The sequence below is a fragment of the Vespula pensylvanica genome, chromosome 5 (assembly GCF_014466175.1).
Source record: "Vespula pensylvanica isolate Volc-1 chromosome 5, ASM1446617v1, whole genome shotgun sequence".
Classification (NCBI taxonomy): Eukaryota; Metazoa; Arthropoda; class Insecta; order Hymenoptera; family Vespidae; genus Vespula; species Vespula pensylvanica.
Window position 1 is genome coordinate 4,498,795 of NC_057689.1, and position 18,857 is coordinate 4,517,651.

Genomic DNA, 18,857 nt, shown 5'->3' on the forward strand with positions numbered 1-18,857 from the left:
TCGAATACTCTCGATCATCGATTCTAAATACTCGTCGGCCTTGACCGATCGTTATTGAAAGCGAAAGTTTTCTCGGCGCTTCTCGATGACACCGATTTGAATAAAACATCTTGCAAAATTGTGCTTTTTCAGTAGCATTGTTCGAAATTAATTCGTGCTAGTTAGAAGAAAGAAACTGGTATCGGAGATCATGGACACGTGAGCACGTGTTATTCGTTCGCGTATACGTTTACATGCATGTGTGTATGTACGTATATGTATATGTTTGTTCGAAGGTCAAAGAAACGTTGCAATTTTTAAATGTAAAAAATTTGTTGTCCCTACTTTTAGTCTTGAAACAGGATCTTAATTGTTGCTAGTTGGCTAAAATAAAATGAATATAAATGCCTACACCCGTATTGCATTAAGAATATAGTATTATCGTTCTTAAGGAACCTTCTATGGACTTATCGGCTTAGAAGTGCACGAAATAATCTCGAAAGGAACACAGCGGGAACCTTGCGTTTCCGGTAACGCGTCTTTCCGTTTTAGATTACGCTTATCGCAAATTTATACGAGTTTCATTTTAGCGGACATAGGAGAAACGATTTTATATCCAATACTAAGGAGAAAAGAGATTCGACGAGTTTTAACCAAGCAAGATGTTCTCCAACTTTTCGAGATAACGTCTTTGCCGACTATTTTATTTTATACTGTTCTCTTTCTTTCTCTCTCTCTCTCTCTCTCTCTCTCTCTCTCTCTCTCTCTCTCTCTTTCTCTCTCTCTCTTCCTTTCTCCCTTTTATCGGTTAATAAAAATATATTAATTTCTTCTCTATGATATCAAAGTCAATAAGATTTTATTCTTACATGATCTTATTCTTACAAGTTCAATCGAGCGAAAGTTTGCCCTCGGATTCTTTCAAATATTTGCCTCGTTCGTCATAACGAATCGTATTACGTGCGTAGTCGTGCTCGGGCTCATACGTGTATAAATGTATATCTCTTTTAACGAACATGTACGCTGATACGAGTATTCCAGCCTTGACAACGACATTCCAATAAAACTAAACGATTTTCGTATTTCCGATTTTGGTCGGGAGTCTCTCCTTGAGATTATGTATCGTCGTGTCCAGTGTTTAAAATGTAATTAAGAACGGAAACTTTGCCTCGCTCGTGTAGAAGGCAACTTCCGAAAGAAGATTTATAAATAGTTGCGCGTTCTTTATTATCGCCACGCGTGATTCGTCGAAAGATATCGCATCCATATTCGAGGTGCTTAGTCATACGGCGTACTAGAAAGACTTGGCGAACCGAACGAATGAGTTTGAATAAACATATGGCTTCTCTTTCTTTCTCTCTCTCTCTCTCTTTTTCTATCTCTGTCTCTTTAACTCTTATTTAGCTATGATTAATTTCCATCGTTATCATCGATAGAACAGAATACTCTTGTCCATGGAACTGTAGATGATAGAGTAATAAAGCAATCTCTTAATGTCTTAAATAATTACTCGTTGACTTTATACAAGGTGATTATTTTTCTTTTCTTTTCTTTTCTCTTTTTTTTTAACATCGCATCATTTTATGATTGCATTGACAAACTAATTAGCAACTCGATTAATCGCGATAATCGCATTTACGAATGACCTTTTTAAATCAATTTTTGTAATATCGTACATATAAGGTACACGTGTGTATGCAAGCCTCGTCCTAAACAACGTTTATTTTTCTTTTTACCGTTCTACCATCGAGATCTAGAGCGTCGTCGTTGTTCGTATACCATAAAATACTATGAATTTTCCTGCTCGTCCGGAAAATGTGACGATGAAAGGAAATCCGATCGTTCTTCTTCTTCTTCTTTTTTTTTTTTTTTTTAATCGCGTTCGCACGATCGCTCGAGCGTATAAGATCGTTGCGCTTATCCTTGGGATTTCGAGTTTAGAAATCATCACGAGGATGAGATCACAGGGAGATGTATCGAGAATAAAAATTGCATCTGCCTATTGTTATTTCGTAAATAACAAGATGGATTGAATTTCTCGCAATTCAAAGGAGAGAATACATGTGTATTTTTAAATCAAATATAGAAAATAAGAGATCTAAACGAGTATAGAGAGATCGAATTAGAATGAAGTAACGTCTCGTGTTGTTACGAAGTAGCAACGAGTTTTATCTAACGACGATAATGATCGAATTTTAAAGCGGCAATCAAGAAAAACTATAATCCTATAGATAGGCTAAGCTGTGATTAGTATGCGTGACGCGTAGAAGCGTAAATAAACGGTGCATAAAATCGTTATACCGATTTATGTATGTACGTACGCGTGACGTGTTATGCTTCTCATGCATATCCATTGGCATGCGATTTGAATGCGTGTCTATCTTTGAAATTTTTTTTATTTAAGATCTGTCGACAAGAAGAATAAAAGGGTTAGCTCGTATATCGATTTCAATCTTACGGATAGATGCGAACGATAATAATTATTAGTTGCGTGTAGATATTCACCAAGTACCCACCCACCCACGGTCGACGGTGAAAGTAGGAATGACTACCGCGTACGTATCTACATACTTATGTGCTTACGTTTCTTTATGTTCGTAGGTCGTATGATTGCATTACAAGAACTCTCACGTTACGTTCTAACGTTACGCGTCTATTAATTGATTAAATCCTTAGACGAGACGTCGTTAAACGCCTTCCTCCAGTTTATTTATTCTTCTCCGAGATATACATAATATATCACGATACTATCCGAGAATAATTTTATCTTAAGGAGACAATTAGTTATTGAAGAACGTTCGAACATGATCGCGGAGTTCATATCGTATGTTTTCATAAAAGATATACTTTAATAAAACGATTTTGATATCGTAGAAATACGAGAAAAAAAGGAAACCTACTCGATCGAGTTCGATTTGAAGTTTAACATAATACGTACATAAGTTTCGTGAACGGTGTTATTATTTAACACAAAGTCAGTGGTTTTTCGGCACGTTGTTTCGCTCGTGCAGCAGACATGCGATCCGTCATCGTCTCTCCCACCGTTCCTCGACGATCGTCCAATGCCGAGGAGAAAAGCCGAAGCCTCCTCGGTCTTTCGAGCCTCTCGCCATGCGAGTGGTGACGCCCCGTGTCGGGTCAGCCTCGCGGATACGAGCGGATACTTAAATAGTTATGTTTACGCGTTCTTCATGATCGTACGTATGCAAGAGCTTTCTCATAAGTTTGTAACAAAGTGAAACCGATTTCACGAGCTTGCTTTTATTACTTCTATCCATTTTTACGAGAGACAAAGAGAGAGAAAGAGAGAGAGAGAGAGAGAGAGAGAGAGAGAAATAAAGTTAGTGAAGAAAAAATGGAAAATATAGAAGGAAAAATTAGAACGTATTCGAATATACGAGAAATCGTTTCGATATTTTCTCTCAAGTATCATCACGATGTTTTGTATTTCTGTGAAGCTCTAACACGTTATCTGTCGTCAGCGTAACTCGTGTGTATCGTGACAAAGAACGGGAGTGTCAGTTATAAAGAAGTGTTTCTCGCAATCGTATCTTGCGATGACTTTAAGAAGAAACGAGATGACTCTTTGATATAAAGTTTCAATTCTTCTCTATGAAAATCTGGATCGATTTCGAGTTATCGATAATTACATAGTTCGACTTAGACGTAATACGTCTCTGCGTATTTGGTGATCAATGAAACGAATCTAACGAACGTTTAATCGTTCCTTCGACTAAATTAATATACATTGTGATAGTGTTCGTCGTCTATAATAAGCACGAGAAGGTTATTGTGAAAGAGAGAAAGGAACATTTAGCCGAGCGAAGGTGTTAAACGTATAAGCTCGATGTTCAGCAAGGAAAGAAGATATCTCGAATGTGTCTTCGTTCGTTTCTTCGAGCTTTTTCTTACATATTTTTGAATATGCATTGCTACATACACTACAGCATTTACTATACCATCAAAATCTTCAAGATTTAACGAAAAAGATCTTGCGATTGAGAAAGATAAACGTATCGGCAGAAAGACAGAAAAAAAGAAAGAAAGAAAGAAAGAAAGAGAAGATATCAGATACTATCGATCGATTGGAAGAAATAGAGAAATCTTGAGAGGAAGGGCTTGAATGGCGACCATGGGAGTTATCATGTACATACCAAGTAGGTAATTTCAGATCAATCGAAGAATGTCTCTCGTTCGAGCTAAACGTCGCTTTATTTCACCGTGTATTTTTCTACGTTCCTTTTTTCGTTCCTTTGTTTCACTTTTTTTCTTTCTTTCTTTCTTTCTTTTTTTTTTTTTTTTTTTTAATTAAGAGAGAGAGAGAGAGAGAGAGAGAGAGAGAGACGAAGAGATAATTTTTTCTTATGATTTTTTCCTTTATTCTTTTCTTTCTTTCTTTTTTTTTTTATTCGAAATCATCGATCAAGAGTGAGCCAATAAAAGCTGTTTTCGTGTTTATCGTGAACACGTTCGTCCGTTCTCGTGAACACATTCGCTTGCGAGTACATATTCGATTAGTAAATAAATCTTAAAGAAAATTGCACCGTCATCCATAATTTCCATTCTTCGATTGCGTGTGTATGTGTGTGTGTATGTGTGTGTGTGTATATATATAATATGTACATACCATCACCTATCGACCCTGACATACGACCGAAAGCCAAGAAAAATATGAATGGCGTCCAACGATCGTCTGGTTACGAAGCGGGAAACACAATACGTATACGTAAGTACGTGTACGTGAGCAAACGCAGGCTCATTTGATCGCGTTATACGTACGAAGGCGCATCACGTGTCCGATATGCCATCGACCCACATGTAACTCAATTTGTTCGACCGATTGATAGGGAACTCGCCACACACAACGAGTTCTTTTTTATCGTCAAATCGGTACATAATATATACATAATGTATAAATATCTTTATATACGTTCGATCTTTGATTTTTTTCTTTCACTGATAATTTAATTCTAATCGTTCATAAATGTTTTCCTTTAAATCTATTTTTGTGAATTCGAAACTACTACTATAATCCAAATTGAAAGTCAAAAAATTAAAAAAGATATTATCACAGATAAAATTCCTCGAGCATGGCTGATAAAGCGTTTCATTTTCGTCCGATGTCGATATCGATGATGATTTTTTGCTTCCGAAGCTTTTTAAAAATGCATGTCATTTACGTAATACATTTATGCAAATAAGAATTGCATTATATAATTTTGTATTATATTATCCGTCTTTCATGTGACCGTAAGATATAAAATTTAGCTGTCGATTGGTCATTGATAAGAGAAATTATCGTGTGTTATCATAAAGATATCAAAAGTCATGCCAAGTCATCAAATTTTGATAATCGATTTGCATAGTGTCACGATATTACCATCGAAAGAGCCTCGAAAGCAACCAGAGATCGTGTAAATAATAATGTTGAATATTTAATTATAATCTGCTGAGGCAGAACGTAATCGATTCTTATCGATCGCACCTACGAATTTGCATTTCTAACGGGCACGGCAGTCACGCGGTTGCTCGGATACCAACGATCGTATCCCGTTTTCTCGTTTGAAAATGCCGCACAGTGTATCCAAGGCGAGAGTTAATTATTAATATCGCCTATTTTTTTTTTTTTTTACCTTCATGCCTCTAACAAGAGGTTAATGAACGTAGCTTTCGTTCATTGTTAGCGTGTCTCAATTAAAGACGTTCATATTTCTCATGATCGACGTTGTTAATGTATTTCGAAGAAAAATTATGATGGTCGTTCATTGGAATCGAATAAATTAATTGATTGGAGGAAACAAAAATCATAATTTATCTCGTCATCTAGGAAATATAATATCGTCATCATCGTCATTATTATTATTATTATTATTATTATTATTATTATTATTATTATTATTATTATTATTATTATTATTAATGTTATTATTATATTTATATTTTTCTGTTTCTTTTTATTTATTTATTTTTTTATTATACTTTGCATAATAAAATCGGAAATATACGAGAAACGGTATTGAAAAAAATTAAACGGCGACCGTAAAACAAGCATAAATAAAATACGTTCGACGAGAGCTTATAAAATCGAGTAATATGTATTACACGTTTCACGTTTCGAAATATCCTTTTGCAAAGGTATTCAAGATTCATAGAAATAACGCGAACCAACACCTCTTTAAGCACTTGATATCAATGACTGAAACATGAAACGAGTTACGTATTTATATGTGTCCCGCAATTTGACCATGATGCGCTCAATACATACTTCTGGGAAATTCCTATCAACATGCGCTCGTTCATTGACGATAATCATCGAAGATTCCCACCCGCGTACAAGTACTCGTTTAAAGTCCGAATACAACTATTATTATCCGAAGGAGATAAATAATATTAAAAAGGAAAGATAATCGAAATGGAGAGATCGTAGAGCGTAAATAAAAGCAAACAGTTAGTTCGTCGTTTGTCGTTTGTCAACAATTTCTTGCGCAATTACGAACAAGCAAGCTTGAAATGACCGATATTAAAAGACATATATTCTATAGCGATCAACGATAGATGCATATGTATATATAAATATCGGTCCATATTGGCGGACCTTGAGCCTTCTAATTATTTGTCTTTTCGTTTAATCGATCAATAAATCTAATGTCTTCTTGTCCGAGAAGAAATATACCATTGACAGCGTAGTCTTGTTTTTTAACATACGTAGATGATACTTCAAATATCAGCTTCGAGTTCGATAGCGCAGTTTCGTGTATAGCATTCACAGTGTGTCATTGGTGCTGATCATGTAAAGTGAATTTGCTAGGAGGATTCTCTCTCTCTCTCTCTCTCTCTCTCTCTCTCTCTCTCTCTCTCTCTCTCTCTCCTCTGTCTCTCTCTCTCTCTCTCTCCCTCTCGGCATCTTACGGAACCGGTTGTAGAAAATGTCACGATTGCAAAAAAGTCATTTCAGTTGATGTTAGTACGTATATTCACGGATTGTTCGTTTCACGAGCACGAAAAAAAAGTTAAAACTTCGCTTGCTTCCTGAAATTAGAAAATTTACGTCCATTTTGATGCATACGTTAGATGCGATATTTAATCTTTGCTTCGTAAGAATATAAACGAATTTCGTCATTCGTATCTTAGGATGAAATTATTGTTTCTTAATTCACTGCGCTTATGACATAGGAATTTTTTAATCTCGTTGATATTGTTTGTTATTAAAAGAACACGAGATAAGACGACTAAGAAAACTATTTTCTTGTTTCAGGCATGTACACCATGCGCATGCTGGACAATGGTAGCAATAACGCATCTGGGCCAACCGGAGCGGCTGCATTGCCAGGAGTCCAAACAGCCGGTGGTACCACGTCAACAACGACGGCCCTGACGAGCGTGACGAGTTTACCTGCTGTCACAGACGAGAGGATGGATGCCTCTAGCGACAGTGCCGTTAGTAGCATGGGCAGTGAACGCGTACCATCCCTCTCGGATGGGGAGTGGATGGAAACTGGATCTAATTCCAGTCACACGCAAGCTGACTCACATTACACCATGGATTATGCTAGGTACATGGAAAAATTTCATTGAGATAGGTCATTCTTCTAACAGGAAGAATGTTTTTATTGAAGGAGATATTTACATGAAAATATCCAGACTCTTTGATTATTTAAAAATAAATAAAACGTCCTAATCTTATCTTCTTATATCCGCAAGCAAGAAAAATATTTTAATGATTTCTCTACATTATATGTCGAATCTCGAAAATATATTTTTTCTTGTCTTCTTTCTTTCTAGTAAGTACCGAATGCCTTACGACTGCAGTTACTCCGTTTCCGGAAGAAACGCTGGTTCACCAAGATGTCAACCGGAAAGGACCGTACCGCCGGTTGCACAGAAAAAACATCAAATGTTCGCCAAACGATATTTCCAAGAGCAAAGCACCGGTTCGTAGAAAAATTCTCGTATAAATATGAAAATTCATACGTGTTCTCTTGATCAATATCTTCCGATAAAATGATTGAACTAAACAAGATTTTTCCTATTACCTATTGCGTTTTATAGAATCTCTGACGTATATTAGATTCGTATCTCGTTTTTCATTTCTTTTTTCCACGTAGCTGCTAATGCATTCAAATTTACAAAAACAGTCGGAAAAAAACGAGTATTGGAATAATATCATTGTAACTCCTTTTCTATTTCTTTATCTATTTCTTTTTCTTTTTTCTTCATGCAGGATCACCTTTAGGAGGAACGGCGCATCCAACCACCCCTATGAAATACGAGTATGACTCGCATACAGTCGGTGCTGGGGCACCAGGCAACGCTTATTCCGGTCCGATAGAAGGTGCAGCCGGTCCACAGTCCGAAATTAAATATAGTTGCAGTGTCGACTTTACTCGTCATCAATCTGGTAATTATTTTCGGAAATGATCTAGAAAATAAGTTAGATATCTTCTCAATGATGTCGCTGACGTATATAAATTTAATTTGTCTTTCTTATTTTTCTTTTCTCTTGTCGTTTTTTTAGGACGATCAGCCATCGAACACGTTCATCATAATCATACTTATCACTTGCCCGCTGAAAGTTCAGGATCTCTCCAGCGTCCTCTTTCTCGTGATAAGAAAGGTAATAGAATATCTTGAAGTCACGTTGATTTTTTCAAATCAATATTTAATGTCATGATCTATGTATGTATATATATATATATAAATGTATGTGTATGCGTATGTGTGTAACGTGTTTTGATTTTTTGAAAAATTTAGTACGAAAGAACGAGAGCGAGGAACATTTAACACGGGACGAGAAACGTGCGAGAGCGTTGAACGTGCCGATCCCAGTGAACGACATAATTAATTTACCTATGGACGAATTTAACGAACGTCTAAGCAAATACGATCTCAGCGAGGCACAGTTATCTTTGATACGTGATATCAGGAGGCGAGGCAAGAATAAGGTGGCAGCACAGAATTGTCGCAAACGTAAACTCGATCAAATTATCAGTCTTGCCGACGAAGTGAAGGAGATGCGCGATCGTAAAATGAGACTCATTCGGGAGCATGATTTTATGCTTCTTGAAAGGCAACGCGTTAAAGACAAGTTCAGTCAACTTTATCGCCATGTTTTCCAGGTCAGTAGAAAAAATTATTATAGTCTTATAGATAATATCTACGCTCTCTCTCTCTCTCTCTTATGCGTTTCTTGCAAACGTATTATGTTTACCTACTTTTGCAAGATCGTTAGATTATTTACGTACGCATTTAATTTAGTTATATAAAATTATTAATAACTGTTATTAGCGTCCAATGATATAAAAGCGATTAGATAAGATAATTTTTGAGAACCGCTAATTATTCGTATATTTATATAAATCAAATGAAAAAGTGTTGCGGTAATAAATATATAATTTGTATTTTTCAGTCTCTTCGAGACCCCGATGGTAATCAATATCATCCATACGAATACAGTCTTCAGCAATCTGCCGATGGCAATGTCTTGCTTGTACCAAGAAATCAAACCAATCCTCATCATCCGTGTCCTTCATCAATGGAACCGAAGACAAAACCAGATCCTGAACACAAGGAATGAAACTGTTAAAGGATCGTATTATAAAAACGATTGGTTATTCAGGAAATATCGCTGTCGTTGTACAGCGATTAGGTCCATAAGGACTATCACAACGTTAACGATGATGTTGACTACGAGCTTTGTGTTAAAGCCAGAGACATATATTTGCGATACAATCCTTTTGTCGAATGGACTTCATGACTTCGCATTTGACATATTTTGCACGCTATTCGATTGAACAACGAATTTGCCAAAAATCGCGTATTAAACTTATCGGAAGAGCTACGTAATATTATATATATATATATGTGTCTGTATATATATATATATGTACGTTTATCGTGTACATATTTATCAAAATATTGAGGATTCTGGATAAGGAAAGAAAAAGAAATGATCTACGATTTAGGTCATATAATGACCAAAAATGATGATAAAATTGCAGACGTAATATATATGTTATTCACATTGAATGTATCTTATCAGTGAAACTTACGTCAAATGTTATATGTATATGTATTATGTATATTCTTTTTTCAAAGAGCGAAGTTTCGAGCATGAAAGTTCTATAATCGAAGACCGATGTTTCTCATGTAATGTCTTCACCAGATTTGGAGAACTTATATAAAACGGTATGAAATAAGAATATTTGTGTACCTTCTTTTGTTGCAGCGATTTTACCAGTATGGTTGTTTACGAAAGACGTTTACGTGTTCACTTCAACTACCTCCATAACTTTGTATGCTAAATTATCACCCTGGATTTGCATATTATTAAAACGAATAAAACAGCACGATGGTAAAGTGTCCTAAGAACAGAAAAAGTAAAATGAACTTGCACAACGGACGACAGACTTAATGATGATTACTTTTGGACTTGGTTCTTTTCGCAAAGTTTAAAAGTGCTCAACTTTACGCGTAAATTATAGACGAGAATCGCCACGATCAAATCAGTGCGCAATTGATCTCTTATTCCAGTACTCTTCTTCCTGCTTTATGCTTAGGATACATACATTAGTTAACTTTACCAAGTGCAAGTACGCACTGTTGTACTTCTTTCACAATAAGTGATTATGCTGTTTTTTAATTCCTTTGTCCTTAAAAACAAAGGTTTATCACATTTCGATATGATTATATTTATCTATGAATATTATACATACATATATAACGATTTTGTCGAAATGTGTGATTAGTTAATGCAAGCCATCGATTATGACTGCAATTTAAAATGCATGAAAAGGCCAAAATCTATGCGTTATTCGCATGATTTATCAGATGTGCATAAATTGAGGATAAAAAGTAATTTTTTTCTTCCTCTTTCTCTTTTTCTTTTTTCTTTCTTCTTCTTCTTCTTCTTTTTTCTTTTTTCTTTTTTTTTTTTAACCAATATAGAAAATAAATATGCGAATAATACATGGACTATAATACTAAAATTCTTTTAAGTCAAGATTATGCTCCATCTGAGGATTTAAAGAAATCAAAATTCAGAGATAATGCTCTGAAAGATGATTCAAATGCAAAGTTATATCTGCATTTAAATGGGAATAAAGTAAGCAAAATATTGGGTGATAAAAGGCAAATGATCGAGACATTGCTCAAGTATTGCAAAGTTATACAATCTGATCTATAAAATGCATTGATTTTCACACATAGTAATGTCGCTTTGGGAAATGTTTTAAATTGTTTAGATAATATGTGTGATATAATCTAAATACGATATATAGGAAATGATACAATTTTGTGAGTACATCAAGGATGAATATGCTGTACTGCTACAATATCGAGTATTCATTAAAATACGAACAAACAATAAATACAGATATTTTTATAAAATAAGAGGTGAGAAATGTTCGAGTATTTCACATTTGCCTTTTTATGTATATATTGATGTAGTTAGTATAATTTTCTATAAATACTATAAATATAAATAAGACATATATATGTATTTATGTATATGCTTACTTGTATATATAAATACATATACAAGAAAAGTAATAACTGGATATATATTGTAACATTAAACAACAAAAAGAAAATGCAGTTTATGTCGATAATTAATAATAATAATTATAATAATCAGTCCTTTATTAACATTTACATGCACGATTATATTCATACTACTGGGTGTAGGATGCCTTTTGCTGTACCGTACTTTGCAAGCAGAGATTTTACCATTGAAATTCTTATGTAAACTACATACACAAATACTCTGCTTTGCTACTGTATAAATAAACCTGATTTGTACGGAATTGCATAAATACATTCAAGATCTCCATCTGTCATTAAATTTCTATATTGTATAAATAAATTGAATAAATCACTGGGGAAAGTACCACAATAGTCTGTATATTACATCTGGAGGAAGACCTTTAAATATATATATATATATATATATATATATATATATATATATATATATTTTTTTATTAACGTTTTATATATATAAAATCAAATATAAACGATAATTCTTTTGAATAAATAATTTATCCAACAATAAAGATTTTAATCAATCGTTATAAATGTATAAAACGACGTATAAAAAAAAAAGAAAGAAAGAATTACTATTTTTGATAATTTAACACGTTTGAAATTATGCTAAGAAAGCGGGTAAATGAACAGCCAATGAGATCATCGCAGCCGACATGACACTTTTGTCGCTTACGCGAAATCAAAGCTCAATCTCATTCTGACCGTCGAAGGAGCAACACGTGTTTTTCTTTTAGATTATCGAATGTCTAGATTTCCCACTCGTATCAAGATAAAAACTATAAAAGATATGTCAGGTATTAAAATTGCGCCTTATTTCATTCAATACCAATATATTCCACATTCGTAATATAAAAAACGTACAAGGTAAAAAAGAAAAAAATGGCGGCAGGTATAATTAGATTAAAAAGAAAAAATTGTTTTCACTTTCTTGTACGTATCTTTCGACACGACAATACATATTGTTTATTTATAATGTTATTAGGTCTCTATACGCAATAACCTCTACGTTGCGTTACTTATGTATTTTATAACAATTGTTATTCGTCCTTATAAACGTAAGTATTACCGAGCTAATTGGCTGCGTCTAGTTTTACGTTTCATTTTCCGATTTTAAGTTTTGATGGAATTTGTTGTTTAAATTTGTCGATTTGTTGAAAATGTTAGCGTTAGGTATATATATATATATATATATATATATATATATATATAGTCTATTATTCGTTCCGAAGAATCGTCGCTAATATCGTGCAGAATAAAAAGATGGTAAAATCGAATCCTACGATTCAAAGTGGACAAAAATTTTCATCGTATATCTATCGTATACATAACTCGTGGTTTTAGCTTATTTACTAATGGCGACTAATTCATGGTTGAAACGCATTCAAAATGCCAAAAAAACCGCAATTATACAAGATGGTAAGATAATTTTTGTATGTAATAATGTTCTGTTGTTAAACTCTTTGGATATTGTTACATTAATTTTTATGAAATATTTTCGATATTATTTAATATATACACGTGTTAGGATAATAGTGTAACCTGAAAAATGTTTGATCAATAGTCAACTGTCATGATCACGAGCTATTTAAACATAATGTATAACATTAATATTAATTTTCCATCAGATTTTTATAATCGTAATTGAAGATATTATTTTCAAATGATAATTGTTGATACGTTGAAAATTAATAAGTCCGATATGTTTTATGTCATATTATTTCTTGTTGAGAAGTTTATAGTTTTATTGAGTATTCGTATAAAGTTATATTGTTTTCATTTGTTTTATATTAATACTTAATAATTACGTAGGAAAAAGAAAAGTACATTTTTTAATGGAAGATGGTAAAGAAATGGTGGAAGAATATCATATGGATACAAATGTATTAGTACGTAGGGCATGGAAAGAAAAAGGAAATTTCGTTAAGAATACTGATTGGGTTGTGGAAGTAGGAGATCCAGAACTTAAACAGAATAATATAGAAACTTATGGGATACAGGAAAGTTCAAGCGCTGTATGTATATTTTATTATCCATTTTTAGAATAATATTTTTAAAATTACATTATTTAAAGACACGATCAAATATCATTATAAAATATGTAAGTTCATATGATCAGATATTGATTAATCTTAGTTTTTATATATTGTATATGAATACCATATATTTAACTTATTTTATTACTTAGTATTAATATGTTGTGTCAAAGAAATTTTAACGATAAGTAGAAATATATTTTCAGCCATTTATTACTAGGAGAATTACAAAAACTGCTTTGGAATGGAGAATTAGGAATTTACCTTATCCAATATCAGTATATTCTGTAACAGCCGAGGATGATGGTACTATTACTATACGTACGAGCAACAAAAAATATTTTAAGAAAATAAAAGTTCCAGATTTAGAACGTATTAATTTAATACCTGAGCAGGATAGAATTACATATACTCATCAATATAACACTCTTATTATCACGGTATGATATATCTTAGCTTAATTTCTTAAAAGTTTAATGTGAGGATAAGATTTAATACTTTTAGTACAAGAAACCACCTGCATTATTGGACTTGGAGAAAAAAATATTAAACGAAATTTTACCATTAAAAGCAACAAAGGAAGGAGAAGTACAATGCCCGACGAGTTAATAAAAATGATTTTCTTTATAATCCTTGTCCCTGATATTGCCTAAAAATTAAGAGAGTATTATAGTTTCTTAAAATACTCATAGCAAATGTTCAATAGTTGCTTTCGTGACAGTATTATTATGCTATATATATATATATATGTATATATATAGAAGAATTGATTGAAGCAAATTGTACAATATTACATAAGTTTCTGGTGAGTATACAAAATTACATGAATTGAAATTTTATATTGCAAACTAAAGAATTTTAGGTACATTAACAAGAAACAATATCAAGAATCTTTAATACTACATATATTTATTTAAACAAACTATGTTAGATATTACGTACATTGTGTTACTTCAGTTTTATTAACAATAACGATTTTTGAAAATAAGAACAAATATATTCTGGAAGATCAGAAAGATCTTTACATTATTTTTAAGAAACGGTATTATATATATATATATATTTATTTATACAATTTATTAATATTTATCAAAAAAGATAGATATAAAAGTACTATATATACAATATGCTTAACAAGTTTATGTAGAGGTTACTTTCTATTAATATCGGGATAGGTGCGTTATATTTAAATAGTTAATTCGTATATAAATTATATCAAAATAGTTTGTATTTATACGTAAGAATATGTAAATATTATATTTTACATATCGGTCGATAATAGTTTATATGGCAGAATTGGCCAATAATGCTTTGGTCGAGTGACGCTGTTGCGCGCGAAAATCGAGAGATCGATCGATCGTTCTGCGTCGCGACCGTCTAAGAGTGCGTTTGTCTGCTGCGTGCATGTGCTGTGGTTGTGTGGTACTACGTTTCGGTGTAATGCTTTTGATTTTCGGGTGAAAAAATTTCCGATTTAGCAACGATTATGACGAAATCTGTACCCGACAGGTGAGTCTCGCATATTTTTTACTCGATGATATGGCGTAAAACAACGTCGAGCAGCTACAAGTGCTTGTTTACGCGAACGAAATGGAGGTCACATTGTTTTCGAGGTTAGGTTGTGACGCTTCGTTTTGCGACTACGGCGCATTCGATGCTTCTTAGCATAATTTTCTAATGAAGATTCTAAAGGGAATAATTTTATATTCTTGATAATTCGCATAGAATTGTAAAAAGGATTTTTCTGTAAATGTAATACGTAATGGGAAGGGTGTATTATTTGACGCGACATACATACATGGTGGTTAACTATGTTATCGACCGACAAAAATGCGCGAATTTCTTTCTCGTATTTTCGTCTCAATTGAATTCGTTTGATCGTTTAAGCTGCAGGTATAATAAACGATCGAACGTTATGTAGTATCGTATATACGAATTCGATTAATGGCGAAAAACGATAGACCTCTTTTTTTGTATTGACCATATAACGATTTGACGCGAGTAAGTAGTTTGTAAATCTTACGTTACGAGGCGCTTTATTCGGGAAAGCAAAAAACATTACACGCTAGTTGAATCTGATTTTTTTTTGCATTTCGTCGATCTTATATATATAAAAAAAGAAAAAAAAAATGTATTTTTTCGTTCTTTCCCAAGAGCAAGAATTATCTTGTTACAGTAGGTGGAATTTTATTCAATTTACACGACGTTCAAGATTCAATAGGATTCGAGAAGAAACTTTCGAAGTGAAATTTTGAAAAATCGGTCGATCCTAACCAAGATGTCTCATTCGTGATGTTGAATCGATAATAAATTTACGAGAACGCCTAATCGGAGTTAGAAACCGTATCGTTAGAGACACATACGTAGTATAAGCTAATTTCGTCAGCTATCTTATCGTTCTCGAGAGAATATAAATATAACATTTAAATATAACATTAGTAAAGCTATTCGTTTAACCTTTTATTTATATGGTGTTATAGATGGCTCGAGTACAAACCGTACGGAGAAGTGATCAAGGGCACGAAAATTTTGCCGTTTAAAGTACCGCTGAAGGAAGTAAGTATCGTAATAAATCAATAAACATGCCTGTAATCTAGCTTTACTTGCGAAAGTGTACTCGTAACCGAGGGGAACACACAAGTGTATTGGTTCGTACGTGTAACACACGACCTTTCTTTCGTCGATGAGTCGACGAAACATAAATTTATAAAAGTACATTAACGTTATCGTGTTTGTTTTCGAGCCGATAGAAATCTGTTCGAGTATTTCGAGTAAAAGTAAGAGCAAAATTGAGGATCGAGATCTTCCATGTGGATTCTTAAAAAATATGTCTCGAACCACGTAGATCATTTTTTTTTCTTTTTCTCTCCTTTTTTTTTTTTTTTTTTTTACTGTTCTCTCTCATTCTCTAAAAAATCTTCTAAATTTTATGTTTCGCCGAGAAAGAATGTTCCGTCTCCGAATTTTCGGCATATGAATTTATAGAGATTTCGCGTGAGGAGGCACGCGTTACTTGGGTCCGAAGGTCGCTTATTAGCATAGGCGCTGTATCGAATTTACTAAAGTGACTAATTAATATGAGATTCATGAGAAAGTTTTCGTATCCAAGAAGAAGTAAGAAAATGTTTGTCGAACAAATTTGTTTTAAGTGGTCATTCGTTATAGCTATTTACGTCACACCCTTATCAATTAATTATTAACGATCGTGCCAGACGTTCAAAGGATTACGATTTGCAAGTTTTCAAGGATATATATATATATATATATATATATATATATATATATACATAAGTATATACTGCGAAAAACGTTCTCGCACGTGATATATCGTAGAGAAGATCGATAATGCCTTTTTGGATAAATTTGCACGCTGCTATAAGCTACGTAGTTTCGAAGAATAAACTTCGATACATTTTATCGTAAAACCTTTAGAAAGAGAGCGAGATAAATAGATAAATAGATAGATAGATAGATAGATAGATAGATAAATAGATTCTTGACAAATAGAAATGTTATTTCGTTCTTCTTGTTTATACGTTTGTTTACGCACTTAAGAGTAACCAGAATCGCGTGGGAAGAGTAAACTCGATATAGCGGTATTTCGATGCATATCGCGTATTTCTCTTTTAGCATTTAGATTCAATCGAGTCGCTTAGAAAAATGATTCCTTTTCTATCCAATAAAACGCGACAGTTACGATATCCGTTATCAATGCTAAATATTGGAATAGTCGATGAGAATGGAGCTTTTACGCAAACTATCGAATGTCGTACCAAGAAAGTCGCATACGTTTTCGTGCTTTGCATTCGAGAATGATAGCCGATGCCCACCTTCTCCTTCTTTAACGTCGTGTAGACGTTTTACGTTCTCTTTTTATCCTTTATACCTCGCACTAAATCAAAGATCCTCTTCGCGGGGGGGTCCTGGCGGTTCCACCAGGAGAAAGATAAGATCAAGTCGAATTCCTGAAACGGAGGATGCCGCAGGTACATCCCCCGTTCTTTTTCTTTTTTCTTTTCCTTTCTTTTTTTTTGTCTTGTTTTCTTTTCTTTTCTTTTCTTTTTTTTTCGATTCTACCATGTATCTGTAATATGCGTGTATGTATACGCATATGCGTATGTATAGGCATACTTATACATCTCGGCGTGGAGAAAAAGATTACCTTTAAAAGAGAATCAACGGGATCATATTAATTTGTCTGGAATTGGATTTATTCGATTCTTAAGAGATTCCACAGGGGTTAGAATATCTCAGTTGGTCGATTTCTATTTGTTGTGGGAAAGATATCGTGGTTGTTATTTGTAATTAAAAGCTTTTTGGACGATTCTTCAGGATAGCAAGAGTAAACAAAATCAAAACAGACCGAGCGAAATAAAACGAAATAAAACAAAAAGAAAAAGAAAGAGAAAAAAGAAGAATCTATTCTAGTTTTCTTAGCGTAGATTCGTTGTAGAAGAGACGAGGAAGAACACAGGGAAGCAACGGAATCGAATTTGTTGGAAGCCAAGGGTGGTATAGTGTTAGCAAGAAAGCAACATTCTTCGTATCGAGATCTCGTATCGAGACCAAGCAAATTGCCACATTGTTACGTATGTCGACCCCCCGTCCGCGAAATGATATAAAGAAGCTTGACGTATGCTTACTCTTTCACACAGTCGATACAGCGCGATACTTCGTTGGATTCGTTGAATACCCGACTCTTTCATTTTCCTTTCTCCTTCCCGTTCGAGAAAGAAAGCAAAATGCTATGTTTCTATACCATTCACATTTTCTTTCTGATGTATAGCGTTCATGCTGAGCAAACCATGGTCCTGGTGAGAGATCTCACGATGGTTCTTTCCACGAGAAAGAGAGATGGGGTGGAAAGGAAGCCTTTGAATCCTTCTTACTTCTTCCCTCCTCCTTTTTTTCTCCTTCTCATCCTCCTCTGTTTTTTTTTTCTTTTCCTTTCCTTTCCTTTCTTCGCGAGCCTGTTGACGCGTCGCCATGGAAGAAAGTATCACCGATAATTTCTTCCCCTCTTTTTTTTTTTTTTTTATTTTCTTTCATCGAGGTCAGAAAGGGCTAATTGAAAATTGGCTAGCCCGTCGTTATCGATTTAAGACTCGTCTCATTTGCCACGTTGAATATGTTGATTATACCAGACCGTTTTCTACCTCTTCGTGGCCCCTAATTGATGGCATCGCGGTGTCGACTTTCGCGGGGCATAAACCATTTTTATATCTTCGGCTTTACCTCATTAAAGTACCGAAGGATGATGCCTCTCGCTAATTGAATGCTCCGTGCGATTTTCTTTTCCTTTCT

At 33.9% G+C, this 18,857-nt stretch overlaps 3 protein-coding genes across 17 annotated transcripts in view; all 3 read left to right on the forward strand.

The window, feature by feature from the left end:
• LOC122629655 (segmentation protein cap'n'collar) overlaps positions 1 to 11,863 on the forward strand; it is an 84,764-nt gene extending 72,901 nt beyond the window's left edge. For all 10 annotated transcript variants that reach the window (XM_043813334.1, XM_043813330.1, XM_043813331.1 and 7 more), the window contains 6 exons: positions 7,235 to 7,532; positions 7,762 to 7,910; positions 8,201 to 8,377; positions 8,495 to 8,593; positions 8,731 to 9,095; positions 9,386 to 11,863. In XM_043813334.1, coding sequence (XP_043669269.1) covers positions 7,235 to 7,532; positions 7,762 to 7,910; positions 8,201 to 8,377; positions 8,495 to 8,593; positions 8,731 to 9,095; positions 9,386 to 9,553 — 1,256 coding nt within the window. In that variant the 3' untranslated portion in view covers positions 9,554 to 11,863. The remainder of the gene's footprint in view (positions 1 to 7,234; positions 7,533 to 7,761; positions 7,911 to 8,200; positions 8,378 to 8,494; positions 8,594 to 8,730; positions 9,096 to 9,385) is intronic.
• A 319-nt stretch (positions 11,864 to 12,182) lies between these two features.
• On the forward strand, positions 12,183 to 14,183 carry LOC122629660 (protein DPCD). Of its 5 annotated transcripts, XM_043813354.1 has the most exons (6): positions 12,238 to 12,314; positions 12,503 to 12,575; positions 12,750 to 12,936; positions 13,330 to 13,532; positions 13,760 to 13,993; positions 14,058 to 14,183. In XM_043813354.1, the coding sequence occupies exons 3-6, from the start codon at positions 12,873 to 12,875 to the stop codon at positions 14,160 to 14,162; spliced, it is 606 nt and encodes a 201-aa protein (XP_043669289.1). In that variant the 5' UTR covers positions 12,238 to 12,314; positions 12,503 to 12,575; positions 12,750 to 12,872; the 3' UTR covers positions 14,163 to 14,183. The 5 variants fall into 5 exon arrangements, with proteins under 5 accessions (XP_043669291.1, XP_043669292.1, XP_043669288.1 ...); XM_043813356.1 differs by lacking the exon at positions 12,750 to 12,936 and having other exon boundaries at positions 12,183 to 12,384; XM_043813357.1 differs by lacking the exon at positions 12,750 to 12,936 and having other exon boundaries at positions 12,187 to 12,314.
• Positions 14,184 to 14,220: 37 nt separating this feature from the next.
• LOC122629657 (RNA/RNP complex-1-interacting phosphatase-like) overlaps positions 14,221 to 18,857 on the forward strand; it is a 39,320-nt gene continuing 34,683 nt past the window's right edge. Inside the window, exons 1-2 of one of the 2 annotated variants that reach the window (XM_043813343.1) lie at positions 14,221 to 14,358; positions 16,034 to 16,109. Coding sequence is in view for 1 of the 2 variants with exons in the window: in XM_043813342.1 (XP_043669277.1) it covers positions 15,040 to 15,062; positions 16,034 to 16,109 (99 nt within the window). In the remaining variant the exon portion in view is untranslated. Of the gene's footprint in view, positions 14,359 to 14,835; positions 15,063 to 16,033; positions 16,110 to 18,857 lie in introns of those variants that run through there. The other variant, XM_043813342.1, reaches the window with a different exon arrangement.